Below are 20,158 nucleotides of genomic sequence, written 5' to 3'. Positions count from 1 at the left end.
CACAATGTCTTTCTCTAAACCCCACCAAGAGTCCCTGCCACCCAATGTCTCCCTCTAGTTCCACCATGATCCCCTGAAACCCAGTGTCATCCTCTAATCTCCACGAAGAGCCCCTTGCACCCAGTGTCTTCCTCTAGTTTCCACATAGAACCCTTGCCAATCTGTATTTTATCTTTATCACCATATAAAAAAAGATACTGTCAACTTTACCTCTGACATTAAGAATCGCTGCAAAACACAGATAATATAGCTTAACATACTGTCACGATACCAAATAGTCTGTTACTGTTTAAGCTTTATAAATCTTATTTCTTATGCTTTGAAATAGAAGAAAATTGTGAAATATTTCTCTTTACAGCAGGTGACTTTACCAGAAACCTCGAGGAACGCTTACCTTTTTCTCAGGATTATGAAGTAGAATATAATAATGTCTCACAAGATGATTTTGAAGAATATACCATTACTTCATTAAACTCGCTCATTCTCAACAGAGAAATCTCTACTGGTCCCAGTAATCCGAAAGAACCATCACCAGATCAATCATTAAATGATCAACAACCAGATACGCCTTCTCGAGGAGAAAAAAAATTTACTTGTATTGAATGTGGGAAGAATTTTAAGACAAAATGTAGTCTTTGTAGACATACAAGAATTCATAAAAATGAGAGGCCATTTCTATGTTCCGAATGTGGAAAATGTTTTATTCAGCAATCACATCTTGTTCAACATCAGAAGAATCACAGAGGGGAGAAGCCATTTTCATGCCCTGAATGTGGGAAATGTTTTACTCAGAAATCAAGTCTTGGTGGACACCGAAGAATACACACTGGGGAGAAGCCATTTTCATGTTCACAATGTCAGAAATGTTTTACGCAGAAATCAGATCTCGTTAGACATCAGAGAATCCACACAGGGGAGAAGCCATATTCATGTTTAGAATGTGGAAAACGTTTTACATTGAAATCACATCTCGTCGAACATCAAAAAAATCACACAGGGGATAAACCATATTCATGTTCAGAATGTGGGAAATGTTTTACCCAGAAAGCCTATCTTGTAAAACATCAGGTAATTCATACAAGAAAAATTTGTTTTCATGTTCAAAGTGTGGGAAATTTTTCACCCTAGGTGTTCCCAAGAAGAGTATTGGTAAACTTTACATGTTAGATTTTTTGCACTTATTAGCTAAATTAGGTTGCATGCTTTTTTTTTCTTTCTTTCATTTTGTTTTTGTCTTTTTGGTATGTCATGTTTTAAGTAAAGCTGCTATATTTAAATTAAACTGCTTCTGGTTTTTTTGTATTTGGCTTTGACAAACTTTATTGATATAGTTACTGTCAGATTGAAGGTGGAATCTAAATAGTTAACAGCAGCGATCGGAGCTGTGGTAGATGCTGGATGTGTAATATACTGGCATCTACCGCTTATGTAGGGAAATCAGCTCCTGAGCTGCCTCCGCGCACACTGACTCCAGTGCTGACATTTATGTGATTTTGACTAAACCTGTATATAAGCCCCACCCAACTCTGCATATCTCAAAAAATACCAGTTATAATCCCCCCATACAACGGAGCCATGTGTAATAGGTGTCGCTGGTCTTGTGCAGCATTCCTCGCCCCACAATTGCTGTCCTCCCCTGCAACATGAAGATGACGCTTCTTATGTCATCCACACAGTGTCCCCAGTCTCGCTCTTGCACAAACGTACTTTGTTATGACCTGTTGGCAGAACACTGTATTGTAATGCACATGCACCGGGAGAGGACAAAAAAGCAGTGATGACCCAGATGTAGAGCTGACACATGCGCATTAAGGCGCTGTTACACGCTACGATTTATCTGACTATCTCATGAGCGACGTGACACGCCCAGATCGTAGATACGATTTGCCAAGATCGCACATAAGTCGTTTATTAGCGGTCACACGTAACAATCTAAAAAATGACGCAACAGCGATCAGCAATATATTGTTTAACCAAGGCGGTCGTTTGGATGTTGTTTGTCGTTGGCAGGGTGTCAAACGTATCAATTTGTCTGCTGCGATCCAAACGACGAACAATATTTGAAAATGAACGACGTGTCGACGATGCACGATTTTCATCCTATTTGCGATTCAGAGTCGCTTGTAGGTGTCAAACGCAACGACGTCGCTAACGATGCTGGATGTGCGTCATGGAATCCGTGACCCCGACGACACCGTCAGATAAATCGTAGCTTGTAACGCCGGCTTTACAGTACATTGCTCTTCTATTAGCAGTGCAGAGTGAAGTATACCTGCACAAGTGCGAGATTGGGAGGCACTATGTATGACGTAGGACGCGTCATTCACATGAAGCAGGGCAGGAGGATGGCGATTGCGTTGGAAAGATGAGGAACCGAGCAAGACCAGCGTTGGACCATGCTATATAAGGGAATTATAAAAGGTATTTTTGGGGATATACATAGAAGGTAGGGGACTTATATACAGGTTACTAGACTATTGTAAAAGGAGTGGTAAAGGTATTTTCCATTGACAATCCTGGTGACAGGTTCCCTTTTAATTTTCTTCTCTTTTATATTTGAATCAGTTTTGCCTACTAAGTCGGTCACCAGCGAAAAATGGAACAGAATGACAGGAGTTCTGTTAGTTGTCTGCAAAATTTTCTACAAGACTTTGTCTTGGGAACATTGAGCGGGCAACCTGAAGACTGAACACTGGGGAGGCAAACTTTATCTGGGTTTGCGTCTTAGCATTCATTTCTAGGTTTAGTGTTCCTTTAGGCCTGTCTGCCAGCTCATCACTATTAGAGATAAGAAAACGTGAGGTTCAATGTTTGAGGTCCGGAAACCGACTTTCAAAAAACAAAGTTCAGGTTCGAAGTTCAAGAGAGTTACGAGTGCAAACCACTCAAGTGAGCAGCACTGTGCTTTGATATGAGTAATGTTCAGCCCTGTGCAAGCCTCTTGCAGTGTTTGAATGGCTCGCATTTTGGGGAAAATCAGCGTGATCAGATGTAGCACGCACACACAAAAAAAAAAAAAAATTTGAAAAACCTCGCCCACCCTCCCTCGGAAGTGTTCTGCTTGTGGCTGGCTGAATGTGGGTGGAGTCACGAAATGCCCAATTGTTGACTTCCATTGAAGTTTGGATCAAGTCGGGATCAAAAACTGAACTTTAAGGTTTGAATGTACCTGGGGAACCGAGCTTCCACATGATCGCTCATCTCTATTTACAATAGACTTATGTTTTCAGATGTTTCAGTGCAATACAAAAATATAACATATCAAAAAATTAGAGGTCTGACGTATAACCCTCTAAATTAAAGGAGCAAAAACCAATATAAAATAATTATTGTTTATTGATATACATTAAAAAAAATACAAAAAAATAAGAGACTGTTACACGGCCCCGGCGAAACACACGTCGGGGTGGAGGGACCGAGGCACACAGCACCTTATCTTCAGGTAATTTCCATAGCTTTGTTTGACTTATGTTATGTTCTTACATGACTGCTTACACATGATACAGATTATGTAGACCAGTGGTCTCAAACTGAGCTGGGTGTATGGTCTGCACATAGAAAAATAATAATTTGGGGGGCCGCATTGATTGTAGGACAAAGTGACATTTTTATTGGTACCATATTGTTTCTTTTTTCTACACATCTGGATCACTTCTTTAGAACATTCTTTGCTCGTTTATGATAACAAATGTGCACTTTTATTTATTTATTTTTATATATATATATATATATATATATATTATATACATTTTTGATAGAAAAACAAATGTCATGCTTTATTTTATTTGTTTACATTTTATCCCTTTCTTGTAAGTAATATAGTTTTACAATTAGCACCATATAGTACATCTTTTATTAATGTGCCCCATCCGGTTACCCTTCTTGAAGTAATGTTCCCATCCTGGTCCCCAGTCTGTAGTAATGTGCCATTCTTGTCCCCATCCTGTAGTAATGTGTCCATCCTTGTTCCCTTTTACAAATGTGCCCCATACTGTAGTAATTGTGTCCCATCCTTGTCCCCTTTTACAAATGTGCCCCATCTTCCTTGTCCACATCCTGTAGCAATGTGCCCAACCTTGTCCCCTTTTAGTAATGTGCCCATGCAAGTCCTCTTCTTGTAGTAATGTGCCCTTTACTGATCCCTCTTGTAGCAATATTCCATCTTGGTCCCCTATTGTGCCATTCCACACACACACACACACACACTAGCAAAGTCCCTTATTGGTCCCCTATTGTGCCATTAAACACACACCCAAAAACATTCTTCTCACCTGTTCTCCGTTCCTTCGACGTTCTCTACCCTGCTTCTTGCGGCCCGCAAGCACTCGGACCCAGAAACGATCGCAACCGCTGTCAGCGCTTTGTCTAAAAGTCAGATGAACGTTTTGCCGCCCCCACGCAGAGTCAAGCTCTCCCTGCACTATTCCAATGGCAGCTGCCAGCAATCAGAGGCAAGCAGGTGATGTCATAGCCATCAAGTGCTTGCCTCTGATTGGCCTACGGCTGCCATTGGAATAGTGCAGGGAGAGCTTGACTCTGGGCAGTGCCAATAAAACGTTCATCTGAAATAAAGCAGTGAGCAGCGATGGCTGTGGCTCCTGCACCGGCCGTGATCGTCAAGGGGGGAATGTGCCTGAGAAGCAGCCTGAGGGGTCGCATGCAGCCCGTCAGCCGCGTGTTTGAGATCTCTGATGTAGAGCATACACATGTGGTCAAAATTGTTGGTACTCCTTTGTTGAATAAAAGAAAAACCCACAATGGTCACAGAAATAACTTGAATCTGATAAAAGTAATAATAAATAAAAAATCTATGAAAATGAACAAATGAAAGTTAGACATTGCTTTTCAACCATGCTTCCACACAATTTAAAAAAATATATAAAACTCATGAAACAGGCCTGGACAGAAATGATGGTACTCCTGAAAATAATGTGACAAAAGGGACATGTGAAATCAAGTTGTGTCCACTAATTAGTGTCACAGGTGTCTACAATCTTGTAATCAGTCAGTGGGCCTGTATATAGGGCTACAGATACTCACTGTGCTGTTTGGTGACATGATGTGTACTACACTCAACATGGACCGGAGGAAGCAAAGGAAAGAGTTGTCTCAGGAGATTAGAAAGAAAATGATAGACAAGCATGTTAAAGCTAAAGGTTATAAGACCATCTTTAAGCAGCTTGATGTTCCTGTGACTACAGTTGCACATAATATTAAAGAAATTTAAGATCCATGGGACTGTAGTCAACCTCCCTGGATGTGGCCGCAGGGGGAAAATTGATGACAAATCAAAGAGATGAATAATACGAATGGTAACAAAAGAGCCCAAAAAAACTTCTAAAGAGATTAAAGGTGAACTTCAAGCTCAAGGAACACCAGTGTCAGAGCGCACCATCCATCATTGTTTGAGCCAAAGTGGACTTCATGGGAGACTACCAAGAAGGACTTCATTGTTGAAAAAAATCATAAAAAAGCCAGACTGGAATTTGTCAAACTACATGTGACAAGCCACAAAGCTTCTGGGAGAATGTCCTATGGACAGATAAGACAAATATTGAACATTTGGCAAGGCACATCAGCTCTATGTTCACAGACGGAAAAATGAAGCATACCAAGAAAAGAACACTGACCCTACTGTGAAACATGGAGGAGGCTCAGTAATGTTCTGGAGCTGCTTTGCTGCATCTGGCACAGGGTGTCCTGAATCTGTGCAGGGTACAATGAAATCTCAAGACTATCAAGGGATTCTAGAGAAAAATGTGATGCCTCGTGTCAGAAAGCTTGGTCTCAGTTGCAGGTCATAGGTCTTGTAACAGGATAATGACCCAAAACACACAGCTAAAAACAACCAAGAATGGCTAAGAGGAAAATATTGGACTATTCTGAAGAGGCCTTCTATGAGCCCTGACCTAAATCCTATTGACCATCTATAGAAAGAGCTGAAACATGTCTGGAAAAGGCAACCTTCAAACACGAGACAACTGGAGCAGTTTGCTCTTTAGGAGTGGGGCAAAATACCTGTTGAGAGACGCAGAAGTCTCATTGACAGTTACAGGAATCGTCTCATTGTAGTGATTGCCTCCAAAGGTTGTGCTACTAAATATTAAGTGGAGGAGGAGGAGGAGGAGGGTGCCACCATTTCTGTCCAGGCCTATTTCATGAGTTTTGTTACTTAAAAAATTCTGTGGAAGCAGAAATGCAGCAATGTCTGACTTTCATTTGTTCATTTTCATAGATCTTTTATTTATTATTCCTTTTATCAGATTCCAGTTATTTCTGTGACCATTGTGGGGTTATCTTTCATTAAAGAAGGGGTGCCAACAATTTTGACCACGTGTGTGTGTGTGTGTGTGTGTGTGTGTGTGTGTATATATTACAGGTTTAAATGTTATTGTGGTACCCTAGCGCCATCTTGTGGACATTTATCAAACTGTTAGTCCTTTACACTGTTCTTATTAAGTACTATGTAATATATTCTAGACATTACAATATTTCAATTATATTTATGTTTAATGCATAAGTGACCTCAGTTAAACTTTATTACACGAGACACCTTATAAATTATATTCATTTTTCCAGTCACCCCTATATATTGATTATTATTGGTAGTTACATTTGTATATACAGATATTTGTTGTGTAAAGGTATTTACTTTTTTTTTTTCTGTATGGACTAATTTATTGCACAGAGTCACTTAACCTTTAATGACTCTTTATACTGCTTGTGTCAAGGCAGGAATTTAGGTAAAGACTGCTAATGGAGTCTTCATATGGGGAATCAGAGACGGTGCCGTATTAGCTGTATATCAGTGCTGATATATCAATGTATCAGACAATGAACACACATACATGTTCTCCTTGAGCCAGCGTCATCAACTGAACTCGTGTATTGCAAGACACCCAATTATACAATTTGCATTTCTAACCTTGAAGCTAGAACAAGGCAGTAAGTAGTATTCAACTCCTTATTTTCTCCCAACATATCTTTGTTCATTAAAACATTCTTTCTGTGTAAACATTACTGATAAGACTTTTACTCATCATTAAAAAAACTTCCATCGTTTGTACATCTGTTCACTCATTTTGGTAACCCCTTCATGACTATACAGCTTTGAATTATATTATGGGTCTATGCGATGGCTACATAGACAGACAGATAATTATGCAACTACATCTACATTTTGATTATTTATATACACAGATATTCTTATTACGTTTGAACAAACAAGCTATAGCTCAGTGCCACCTCCACACTTGCACTTTATAGGGGATTACTACTGGTTAAATTATTTTTTTTGTTACTGCCCAGGTGATTGCTGCTAATATCTTGTAATTGTGTTTCTTATTCAGGCTCATTATTAGAATGCTGTATGGTCCCTCAGTTCTTTTTTTGTAACATTCTCTTTTTTATTTTTTTAATGTATATCAATAAACCACAATTATTTTAGATTGGGTTTTGCTCTTAATTTACAGAGTTATACGTCACACCTCTAATTTCTTGATATAATTTATTCTGGAGTATCTTGGGAAGGGATTGGCCCCTTCTTATGTGAAATTGTGACCATAAACCTTTTTTGATAGTCATTAAAGTTCTACCATGTAGTCTTTCTGGAAGTTATGAGATTATGACTGAACAAGTCAGGGTAACTGAGGACTTGTTCTCTTTTAGCTCTCTGGTGGGATAAAAAAAACTTTTAGTACCCCTGTAGTGATAGGTACTCTTGAAGCCATTGTTTGATCCATTAACAAGCTCTGTAACATGACCAGCATGATCTATACCATCAGTGAGAGCACAGTACCTGGCTGGTGCCCTTGTGGCACTGTACTGGTTCTTCTTAACCTCTTAAAGACAGGGTGATTTTTCACTTTTGCTCTTTCATTTTTCCCCTCACCTTTCAAGAGCCGTAATATGATTGCTGCAGTTTGGAACAGGAAGGAACTGTCCAGCGTGAGGCATCTGTAGGAGATGAGTGTATGAGTGTACGTGAACACGCTGAATGCTGGTCTGGAGCTCCAGATTAGGCAGCTGCTGGCTTACTAAGGTGGGAGAGAAGAGCACACGCTATCCACCCAAAAAGACTGCTCTGTGTGCCAGCGTCTGTGTTCCCGGCTGCAGCCACATATATGTCTTGGTGTTCACTTAACAAATGCTGCATGTGTGCGCCCCACCTCCAGTAATGCTGCACCAAGTACTAGAAAAGGTAATGTGTCCGACACCTTGAAAAACGAACTGAAGGCCCACCATGCTGTGCCACACCGCTGCCCATCGGGAAAATGCTCGATTGGGCAGATTAGGAATCCAGACCTAGCACATACTGTATATAGGAAGATATGTGGGGCTCATGCTGTATGCAGGGGGCTAAGTGGGGACACCTACTGTATATAGGAGACCATGTGGGAGCTCACATTGTATATAGAAGGGCTATGTGGGGGTTCACACTACACAGAGGGGCCATGTTGGGGCTCAGTGTATAGAGGGGCTGTGTAGGTGCTCATATATTACATAGGGGGCCATGTTGAAGCTCATCCTTTATATAGGGGCTATGTGAGCGCTCATGCTGTATATAGGGAGGCTGTGTGTGGGCTCATACTGCATATAGGGGAATGACCGCATACTTAATTCTGCTGAATATTGAGTGATAAAATTATTTTATATTAATGAATATGTTACTATTGAGCAGAATTACTTTCAGCCTAATAGTTTGGCTCTTTGCACCAGTCACAGTCTCTCATGTGGCCTCTCGGGAAAATTAATTTGTGACCCCAGCTCTAAACAGGTTTTCCTCAAGAATTGCTCTGTATTTAGCACTATTCATCTTCCTATTAACTCTAAGCGGTTTCCTTGTCTCTGCTGTAGAAAAGCTTTCCCACAACATGATGCTGCTGCCACCATGTATGATGGTGGGGATGGTGTTTTCAGGGTGATGTGCAGTGTTCGTTTTCTAGCACACATAGTTGTTTGTATTTAGCCCAAAAAGTTGTCATCTGACAAGAGCACCTTCTTTCACATGCTAGCTGTGTTCTCTACATGGCAATCCTGGAAGAAAACCTGTTAGAGGCTGCAAAAGACTTGAGACTGGACTATAGGTTTACCTTCCAGAAAGATAACGACCCAAAACACACATAAGCATATTCATGTGTGTGAAAGGCCCAGTCACTGTCCAGACCCACTGTAAATCCCAATAAAAATCTGACAAGAATTGAAAATTGCTGTACACAGTCGCTACCCATCCAATCTCACTGAGCTAGAGATATTTTACAAATTATAATGGGCAAACCCTCACAAATTTTCAGAATTGTATTTTTAAAATACTTACCATTTATCATTTCCTTTATACCTTGCAAATACTTGCTGTTTAATGTTGATATATCACTTTAAATCCAAACAAAATATATTTACAATAAGTTTGTGGGTGTAACGTGAAAAATTGTGGATAAGTTCACATATGTGCGGACTGATGGTCTGCATGGAAACTATCGCAGCATGTATTACTTTGACCAACATAATGCATGCAAGGTAAGGCAGCTCCTGAGCCTAGCTAGGTTTTACGTGGCCTAGCTGATGTTTTACCGTGTGACCCATGAATGAACAGCCTGGCTTCCCTGGAATTCCACACACTCACTCTAGGCACAGTAATATGGCGTCCAGCAGCACAGCCAAAGCATTTTATTATAATCCCTATAATGCCCCAGGACCTGGGTTTCCAACTGTCCAGAAATTCCAGGACAGTCTGTAAAAATAAGGCACTATTTGCCCTGCCTGGAAATTTAAGGTGTCCGTGAATTGTTCTGAAGCTGTAGAAACTAATACAGATAATTTTGTCTGTGATTATCATCATTGTCTTCATATCAGAATTATGGCTTGTAGACATGCATCACTTATAATCATAATGATTTACTATTTTTTTTTTTTCAATCTGTATATAAAGCTGTCCAGACAACATAAAAAAAAAATCAAGTTGGCAACCCTATATGGGACTCCATAAAATACTCCATGTCTTATCTCCCCACTTGCCCTTAACCTCCCCCTACATGATAGCACAACCTATTTCCTCTAACAAATAATCTCTACAGGTATGTCATACATGGAGCAAAGCCTGTTTAACAAAGATCCACCATCTACTCATCAATAATAGAATCAAACCCGTCCTGCAACAGAAGTGCAGCCTGCCCTTGAGTAAAATATTTTGTCACCACTTTACTCCGGACAGTTGTCTATCTCCCAGCTTAATTCCTTGATGCTAGAAACCAACTACAAAGTCCTAATGCAATGTTACTTAAGAGGGTTGTCCGATATAAACTCAAACATTTTTGGTAAGCTAATCTGTGCTGTATTGTCATATAAAACACCCCTACATTGTTATTTTTTGTTTTCTAACTTTTGTTCCTCTTGAATTCACCCTTTATTCTCTGCAACTCCTTGTTTACATTCAGCTCCAGCAAACTGACCACTTCCTGTGCAAAACCTCAGTCAGAGCTGGCACCGCCCGCCCTCAGTGTCCAGCCCCGCCCCAGTGTCCAGGCTCGCCCCCTGCCTGCCCTCACTGTCCAGCCCCGCCCCCTGTACACACATTCCCTGTCAGTATTCTTCCCCAGCACTGACCTGTTATCACTACAGTATTGCAAATAACAGCCCCACATTGGGCTCTGCACCCCCCACACCACATCGGGCTCTGCACCCCACACCACATCGGGCTCTGCACCCCACACCCACACATCGGGATCTGCACCCCGCACACACACATCGGGCTCTGCACCCCGCACACACACATCGGGATCTGCACCCCGCACACACATCGGGCTCTGCACCCCGCACACACACATATGGCTCTGCACCGAACACACACATATGGCTCTGCAACGCACACATATGGCTCTGCAACGCACACATATGGCTCTGCACCGCACACACATGGCTCTGCACCGCACACACACACACACACACACACACATATGGCTCTGCACCGCACATGCACACATATGGCTCTGCACCGCACACACACACATATGGCTCTGCACCGCACACGCACACATATGGCTCTGCACCGCACACGCGCACATATGGCTCTGCACCGCACACGCGCACATATGGCTCTGCACCGCACACGCATGGCTCTGCACCGCACACGCATGGCTCTGCACACGCACACATATGGCTCTGCACACGCACACACACACATATGGCTCTGCACCGCACACACACACATATGGCTCTGCACCGCACACACATATGGCTCTGCACCGCACACACACATATGGCTCTGCACCGCACACGCACACATATGGCTCTGCACACATATGGCTCTGCACACGCACACATATGGCTCTGCACGCGCACACACACACATATATGGTTCTGCACCGCACACATATGGCTCTGCAACGCACACGCACACATATGGCTCTGCACCGCACACACACACACATGGCTCTGCACCGCACACACACACACACATATGGCTCTGCACCGCACACGCACACATATGGCTCTGCACCACACACACATATGGCTCTGCACCGCACACACACACATATGGCTCTGCACCGCACACACACATATGGCTCTGCACCGCACACACACACACACACGGCTCTGCACCGCACACACATGGCTCTGCACCGCACACGCACACATATGGCTCTGCACACGCACACATATGGCTCTGCACACGCACACATATGGCTCTGCACCGCACACACACACATATGGCTCTGCACCGCACACACACACATATGGCTCTGCACCGCACACACACATATGGCTCTGCACCGCACACGCACACATATGGCTCTGCACCGCACACACACATATGGCTCTGCACCGCACACGCACACATATGGCTCTGCACACGCACACATATGGCTCTGCACACACACACATATATGGTTCTGCACCGCACACATATGGCTCTGCACACACACACACACATATATGGCTCTGCACCGCACGCACATATGGCGCTCTGTACCGACTCCCATACCCCCATAGGGAACACATGTAGGGAGTACATACTCACCCGTCCTCGGTCCCCGTCGCTCCTGCATCTTCGCGCGCTGTCTGTGCTCTCGACATATCAGCACAGTAGTGACGTCACCGCTGTGCTGAAGAGAGCACAGACAGCCGGAGGGACAGTGATGAGAAGCAGCGCTGCGCTGCTTCTCATCAGCGCTTTCAAATGCACCGGCATCTGTGATCGGTGATGCCGGTACATTTGAATGTGTGATCCTGAGCAGGGGGCCCGGTAGTGGAGCTGACACCAAGGCAGCCGCCGCCAGGCCCCTCCCCCAGGTCACGGACCCCACAGCAGTGCAGGGGGAGGCTGTGGGCAGAGTACGGGGTGCGGGGGAATGTGTGGGAGGGTGCAGGGAAGGGGGCGGGGCACATCGCACTGTAGCCGCCAAGCAGGGAGGTGACATGCTGTTCCAGATTTGCATGTTAACATGGCCCTGCCCATGTTGACATGAAATGACCGGAAGCAGCAAAATCGCGGCAGGAGCGGTCACATGACCACTCTGAGCCGGGGGAGAGGGGCTGACAGCAGGGCAGGTAAGTGGTCTCTATCTACTTACCTGCCCCAATGTAGCCCAATAGGGTAGTAAAAAAAAAATTCAAAAGAAGCCGGATAACCCCTTTAACCTCGGCCATAATAGTTACATAGGTTGAAAAAAGACCTAGATCCATCTAGTTCAACCTTGGTCCATCTAAAGCTAATTACCCCAGTGTTCCACATTTACGCTTTACATACAGCTTAGGAGCCTTCTCACGGGGGGGGGGGGGGGGGGGGGGCGGGGGGATGTGGCTCAGGGGCAATGCAATCCTCAAGCAGTATTTCTTTCCAGCTCTCACACACTTGGGTCAGGAGAGCCGCCGGCTGCTCTTGGCAATGCAGTCCTCAGGCATTATTTCTATCCAGCTCTCACACTTGGGTCAGGAGAGCCGCCGGCTGCTCTTGGCAATGCAGTCCTCAGGCATTATTTCTATCCAGCTCCCACACTCGGGTCAGGAGAGCCGCCGGCTGGTCTTGGTGATGCGATCCTCAGGCAATACTTCTATGCAGTTCTCACGCTCGGGTCAGGAAAGCCGCCGGCTGGTATTGGCAATGCAATCCTCAGGCAGTATTTCTATCCAGCTCTCACGCTGGGGTCAGGAGAGCCGCCGGCTGGTCTTGGCAATGCAATCCTCAGGCAGTATTTCTATCCAGCTCTCACACTCGCGTCAGGAGAGCTGCCGGCTGGTCTTGGCAATGCGATCCTCAGGCAGTATTTCTATCCAGCTCTCACCTTCAGGGTCTGGGCACTGCGATGCGATCGTCGGGCAGCAATGTGGCTGTGTGACTGCACCCTAGTAATGTTCGTTGCCAGTATGGCTCTGGAGCTGGCCCATCTGGCAGCCACTGTGCCCCTGCATCTCTCATGCTGCAGAGGTAAGGCTTTGTCTGCTGGCAGTTTGGGAGAGCACACAGCTCAGGTCAGAGGGTCAGCCATGCCACCAACCTGAAGTGACAATGTGACGCCCTGGCGCCACCAGGCGGTCACACAGTTTATGCCCCCGCACAACACCTTCCCTCACAGGGTTAAACCTTGCCAACCAAATCCTAGTCAACCCCCCAGGGTAGGAAAGGCACACCAGTGGGCCGGACCAGGCGGATGAGAAACGCCCACCTAGGGGTCTAGAGAACCCGGGGCGGGAAAAATAGTTTAGTCAAGGTCAGTGAAGTGGTAGTAGGAATGTTGAGGAGACGAGACAGGCTTATCTCAAGTTTGCTGGCGCTGGGGTTGGAGCCCTGGCGTATTGGCTAGGTGGCAGACGGTGGTCCGTGTCTGACAGGAGACAGGAAGACGGCAGCCAGAGATCCGAGGTGGACCGGGGCAGGGTTGGAGCCCGCCGGTACTGACACCGAAGACCCGACCCGGAAACCGTGCACAGAGGGGGTACTTGGACCCTGAAGCCAGGACCGGAACCAACGGCCTAGCTAATTAACCAATTGAGGGCAGGATTATAGGTCCCAAAGTCTAAAAAGCAGACAACCACGCACAGAGAGGGATAGGGCATCCGCCAGGGCCCAGGAGATGCCATGTGTCAGCGGGCACGGCTCCCGACAAAAAATACCGGGAGCAGACTCCCATGTTCCACACCGGGAAGTCCCTTTTACAAAACACAGTGCAAAGGAAAGTGACCGGACCATCATCCCAGGTGGGGGACCAGAGTACCCCCGGCCTTGGTTAACCATTGGACTTGTCTGATTCATTTAATCGTGAGTAAACTGAGACTCCCTGGTCTGACCAGGCGTGTCGGCCCCTGCCATCACCGTTCCCTGCACCGAGTCACCAGGCCCCGGGGCAACCATCCCTACGCACGGAGGGGTTAACATCCAGCTGCCATCCCATCGCCCCCGGGTGCCCCACAACCGCAGCGGTGGTGTCCCACTTCACCACACACCGTGGGTGGCGTCACAGACTGACTACGGCAAATCCCGTACAAACACATCCTTTTCATTTGAAGTGTCCGCGTGAACCCGGGGTCCGGAGAAGCCCTCGAGCCACACTACGGGTCTGGATCCGAGCAGCCCGGCTGCTACCAACGTGGGGGCGGCACAACAATCCCTTTAAAGGGAACCTGTCACCACTTTTTTGGCCTATAAACTGCGGCCACCACCACCGGGCTCTTATATACAGCATACTGACATGCTGTATATAAGAGCCCAGGCCGCTGTGCACAACATAAAAAACACTTTATAATACTTACCTAACGGTCGTGTGGTTGGCCATATGAGTGTCTCCGTTCTCCGGCGCCTCCTCTTTCAGTCATCTTCGTCCTCTTTCTGAAGCCTGAGTGCATGACGTGGCTACGTCATACATACTCACCGATCTTGCGCAGGCGCACTACAATGCTTTTATCTGGCCTTCTCAAGACCAGAATGCCAGCGATTGTGGATGACGTCAGACGTGTCATACACCGCGGCTAGAGAAGGAGGACGAAGATGGCTGAAAGAGGCGGCCCCGACACCGCAGACGCCCATATGGGCAACCGCGCGACCGTTAGGTAAGTATTATAAAGTGTTTTTTTGTTATATCCCTGGCCTGGGCTCTTATATACAGCATGTTAGAATGCTGTATATAAGAGCCCGGTGGTGGTGGCCGCAGCTTATACGCCAAAAAAGTGGCGACAGGTTCCCTTTAAATGGCAATAAAATAACCCCTCTCCTCACACCAAAAAAGGTAAAATTGCTGAATTTCCATCACTCACACATTCAATACATTAAATGAGGCACCACACCAGTAACTAGTGCTATTAGACTGTTTCAGTAAAGCGCGTCCCCGCAGGTCCGTACAAGATCCTCAGTGCCTCTAGCAGCCGGCAGCCACTGCCTCCTCTCCTTTATACAGCTGCGTAGCGTTAAGCCACGCCCCTCCAGCCCGGTCATGTGACCTCAAGAGTCTCTTGTGCTGAGGGGATAGAAAGGAAATGCACCGAGGATCACGTGACCACTGCTGACTGTAACCCGGGTACGTGCGACGTGTGCTCATGTTTATTATGTCCTCCCTCATTGTGTGTGGGAGTGTGGCAGGCACTGGGCTGCGTTATATACTGTGCGTCCTCCATATGGTGTGTGCTAAACAAGCCATGTCTGTAGCGCTGGGGTGAGGGCAGTGCTGTGCATCTATATATGATGGTATATGACTATACAAAGTGTGTTCTGTGAGGTATACAGTGTGTACAAGTCCAGGGCTCAAGGTGATAGTATGTTATATATGTAATGTTAGTATGTCTCCACTGGGTGCAGGTGATTTTAGGATTTATATTGTGTGCACATATATATACATACACACACTGCGTGTGTACAGGCATAGCACAGGAGTGCATGGGATTTTTACTTTATATATGTAATGTGTGCGTGTGTATACACACACATATCCTGCCGAATGGAGCGGTCTGTAATTATTGTGCGTACACTTCACCTGTGACAGAATAGAAAAAAAATCCTGGCCGCGTGAGCAGGGGGACCTTGTGTACCCTACAGGGTTTTAATCCATGACGGCGTAGTGTGTTATTAACGGTAATCTTTTCGAATGTAGTCCCAGCTCCTCCTGTGTAGTTTTGGGCTGATTCTTGTCCTTTCTCTGAAACATCCTTACCCCAGAAGGCAAGATCTTGCATCGAGCTCCAGACCGAGTAAGACTGACAGTCATCTTGTGTTTCTCCCATTTTCTAATAATTGCTTCAACAGTTGTTGTCTTCTCACCAAGCTGCTTGCCTATTGTCCTATAACCCATCCCAGCTTTGTGCAGATCTACAATTTTGTCCCTACTGTCCTTAGACAGCTCTTTGGTTTTGCCCATGGTGGAGAGTTTGGAGTGTGATTGATTGTGTGGACAGATGTCTTTTATACAGGACAAGAGAAATGGAGTAAACAAATGTGTTAATTTCATAATATCAAATTTTATTATTCAATCGGAAAAACTTAACATAGTGATCGAGGATCATAAAAAGTGTTTAAAATGAGAAAAAAAGGGGGTATAAAAACATACATAGAAAAGTACACTGTCAGCATGTAGATCAAACAACTAATATAATGAAAACCTATTGGCATCCATGTGCAAAAGAAGGAATCACGCATATAAAAAGGTGGAGGGAAAAATCCACATTTGCATCACATGGCACATGAAAAAAGGTATTTGTGGCAGAGAATTTTTCCCTGCAAAGAAGAAAGTGCTTAATTGCCAAAATATCTAGATCTAATGTCACCCCAAAATACACAATATCTCAAGTGCCACAGGAAACAAATGGGGATCACCTTGTAGCAAATGGTCGGTGCCACAACAAAATACCATTATTACAAATGGTCAGCACCACAACAAGGTGCCTAATGGAATCGTGCAGATACAGCAGCAAAGGAAAAGCATGCTGTGAGATGTCCCAAATAAAGCAGCCCCAACCTACCAACATATGTTTTGCCGAGGTAAACCCTGTGTGGCCCAAAAGCTTTTTCAGTGAAGGACGGTGACATCAACCATCTCCAGGTATACATTTTTATAATTCCCACCCAGCCAAGACTTCCGCTCTCGTCATCACCCAGAACGACACATGTGCTGACCTTCACAAACCCCCAACGCAGACGTGTGCACAGACAGCGCATGCGGGGGAGTGGGGAGGCATCACCCAGCTCCCGCGCATGCGCCACCGTCACCAGATATAGCGGCCATGTCGGCGAAGGGGAAGCACGGCCAGTGTACGGGGCCGGTGCGCAAGGAGCCTAGTAACCACCATGACAACATTCTCTTAACCTGATCAGTAAGTATTATATCTATAACATGAACTAAATAGTAAAAATGAACTGATCCTCTATTCAAAGGGCATAATCCTGGAGATGATGGTATATGTACTGAAGCAAAAAGGGTAAAAATCCCAAGAATAATCAAAAAAATTGGAGGTCCACTTCAGGCATCACAATCTTTATACATATGCACATATCCAACAGAGTAGTCCATTGTTATACAGTGGGTACGGAAAGTATTCAGACCCCTTTAAATTTTTCACTCTTTGTTTCATTGCAGCCATTTGGTAAATAAAAAAAAGTTCATTTTTTTTCTCATTAATGTACACTCTGCACCCCATCTTGACAGAAAAAAACAGAAATGTAGAAATTTTTGCAAATTTATTAAACAAAGAAAACTGAAATATCACATGGTCATAAGTATTCAGACCCTTTGCTCAGTATTGAGTAGAAGCACCCTCCTTTTGTTTTTCACACCTGGATTTGGGGATCCTCTGCCATTGTTCCTTGCAGATCCTCTCCAGTTCTGTCAGGTTAGATTGTGAACGTTGGTGGACAGCCATTTTCAGGTCTCTCCAAAGATTGGGTTTAGGTTAGGGCTCTGGCTGGGCCAGTCAAAAATGGTCACAGAGTTGTTCTGAAGCCACTCCTTTGTTATTTTAGCTGTGTGCTTAGGGTCATTGTCTTGTTGGAAGGTGAACCTTCTGCTAAGTCTAAGGTCCAGAGCACTCTGGAAGAGGTTTTCTTCCAGGATATCTCTGTACTTGGCCGCATTCATCTTTCCTTCAATTGCAAACAGTCGCCCTGTCCCTGCAGCTGAAAAACACCCCCATAGCATGATGCTGCCACCACCATGTTTCACTTTTGGGATTATATTGGGTAGGTGATTATCAGTGCTTGGTTTTCTTCATGCATACCGCTTAGAATTATCACCAAAAAGTTATATCTTTGTCTCATCAGACCAGAGAATCTTATTTCTCATAGTCTGGGAGTCCATGTGTTGTTTTTTTTTTTTTTTTGCAAACTCTATGCGGGCTTTCATATGTCTTGCAATGAGGAGAGGCTTCCTTCGGGCCACTCTGCCACCAAGGCCCGACTTGTGGAGGGCTGCAGTGATAGTTGACTTTATAGAACTTTCTCCCATCTCCCTACTGCATCTCTGGAGGTCAGCCATAGTGATCTTGGGGCTCTTCTTTACCCATCTCACCAAGGCTCTTCTCCTACGATTGCTCAGTTTGGCTGGACGGCCAGGTCTAGGAAGAGTTCTGGTGGTCCCAAACTTCTTCCATTTAAGGATTATGGAGGCTTTTGTAACCTTGGCCAGATCTGTGCCTTGCCACAATTCTGTCTCTGAGCAACTTGGACAGTTCCTTTGACCTCATGATTCTCATTTGGTCTGACATGCACTGTGAGCTGTGAGGTCTTATATAGACAGGTGTGTGCCTTTCCAAATCAAGTCCTATCAATTTAATTAAACACAGCTGGACTCCAATGAAGGAGTAGAACCATCTTAAGGAGGATCACAAGGAAATGGACAGCATGTGACTTACATATGAGAGTCTGAGCAAAGGGGCTGAATACTTATGACCATGTGATATTTCAGTTTTTCTTGTTTAATAAATTTGCAAAAATGTCTACTTTTGTGTTGTTGTTTTTTTACAAGATGGGATGCAGAGTGTACATTAATGAGAAACAAAATGAACTTTTTTGAATTTACCAAATGGCTGCAATGAAACAAAGACTGAAAAATGTAAAGGGGTCTGAATACTTTCCATACCCACTGTAAATGATGAAAAGATGTCCAATCCACTTAAAGGGAACGTGTCTTATTCTAAATACAATAGAATTAATAATGGAAAATTAGTAGGGGCAGTAAAAAACATGAATAAAGACAGAGGTGTACCCTACATAATAATGTGAAAAAAAATACTAATAAAATACTAGCTAGAGATGGACAGTGGTGAAAGAAAAAAAAGGAAAGCTAAAGGAATGGGACAAAAATAATGACCTTGTTGAGTCCCCTGGGAACAAGAGTGTCCAAAGTGCTGATCCAGCATGCTTCACATTGGGCGAGTTTTTTCTTAATATTATCCCCTCTAAATCCACAGTTCACTTTGTTGATCCCCGCACCTCAAGCAGTGCAGAATCACACGTGTGATATTGCTTGAAGTGGAGGGTTTTAAGCAGAGTTTTAACCGTCTTGGCGGCATGATATCACGAACGTGTTCCCTGACCTGATTCGGAGTTCATGTGTGGTCAACCCCACATAGATCAGGGGGCACACACGGGCATGTGGCATAATACATGAGGTATACTTGCGTATATCAAAAGTCTTAGTGCTGTTAGAAGAACGAAAAGTTCTGCTGCAAACTATATTTGTACACGCCAAACAATGGTCACACGTGAAACAGCAAAGGGAGGGGCCATGGAAACTGAAGAGATTTTGGATGTCTGGTACATAGTGACTTCTCACCAACATGTCCTTGAGGTTACGGGAACACCTTGCTGTCACGAGTGGGGCCTCAGTGAGAACCCCCGAGAGCGCTGGATCCGATAAAAAGACTGTCCAGTGTCGCCGTAGAATGTCCCTCGTGGTGCCCCACGCATGATTATACGTCCCAATGAACCTGAGTTCATTATCAGCAAGGTCTTTTTGGACATGTAGGCAAGAAGTTGTGCCCAGGTGTTCCTTTTGCTTTCGCTCTCAGCCCCTTTTAATCATCCTATTATTATATCCTCCTTCCTGGAAACGACGCCCGTCTTTTATACAGGTAACAAAACAAACAGGTACAATTTAGGCTATGTGCCCACATGTGTGCGCTCTGCACCACAGCGTAAAAGTCACTGCATGTCCGCTTCAGAGCGCAGCTGAAAAGCTCCGTT

General features: G+C 44.8%; 1 protein-coding gene across 1 annotated transcript in view; it reads left to right on the top strand.

Annotated features, from left to right (window-relative positions):
* LOC142312714 (uncharacterized) overlaps nt 1-20,158 on the top strand; it is a 357,223-nt gene that overhangs the window by 55,375 nt on the left and 281,690 nt on the right. The window contains 4 exon segments of the mRNA XM_075351702.1: nt 359-1,084; nt 1,087-1,299; nt 7,581-7,642; nt 15,416-15,506. Coding sequence (XP_075207817.1) covers nt 359-1,084; nt 1,087-1,299; nt 7,581-7,642; nt 15,416-15,506 — 1,092 coding nt within the window.

This window comes from Anomaloglossus baeobatrachus, chromosome 5, assembly GCF_048569485.1.
Source record: "Anomaloglossus baeobatrachus isolate aAnoBae1 chromosome 5, aAnoBae1.hap1, whole genome shotgun sequence".
In the NCBI taxonomy this organism is placed as follows: domain Eukaryota; kingdom Metazoa; phylum Chordata; class Amphibia; order Anura; family Aromobatidae; genus Anomaloglossus; species Anomaloglossus baeobatrachus.
This window is presented reverse-complemented; position numbering and strand designations above follow the sequence as displayed.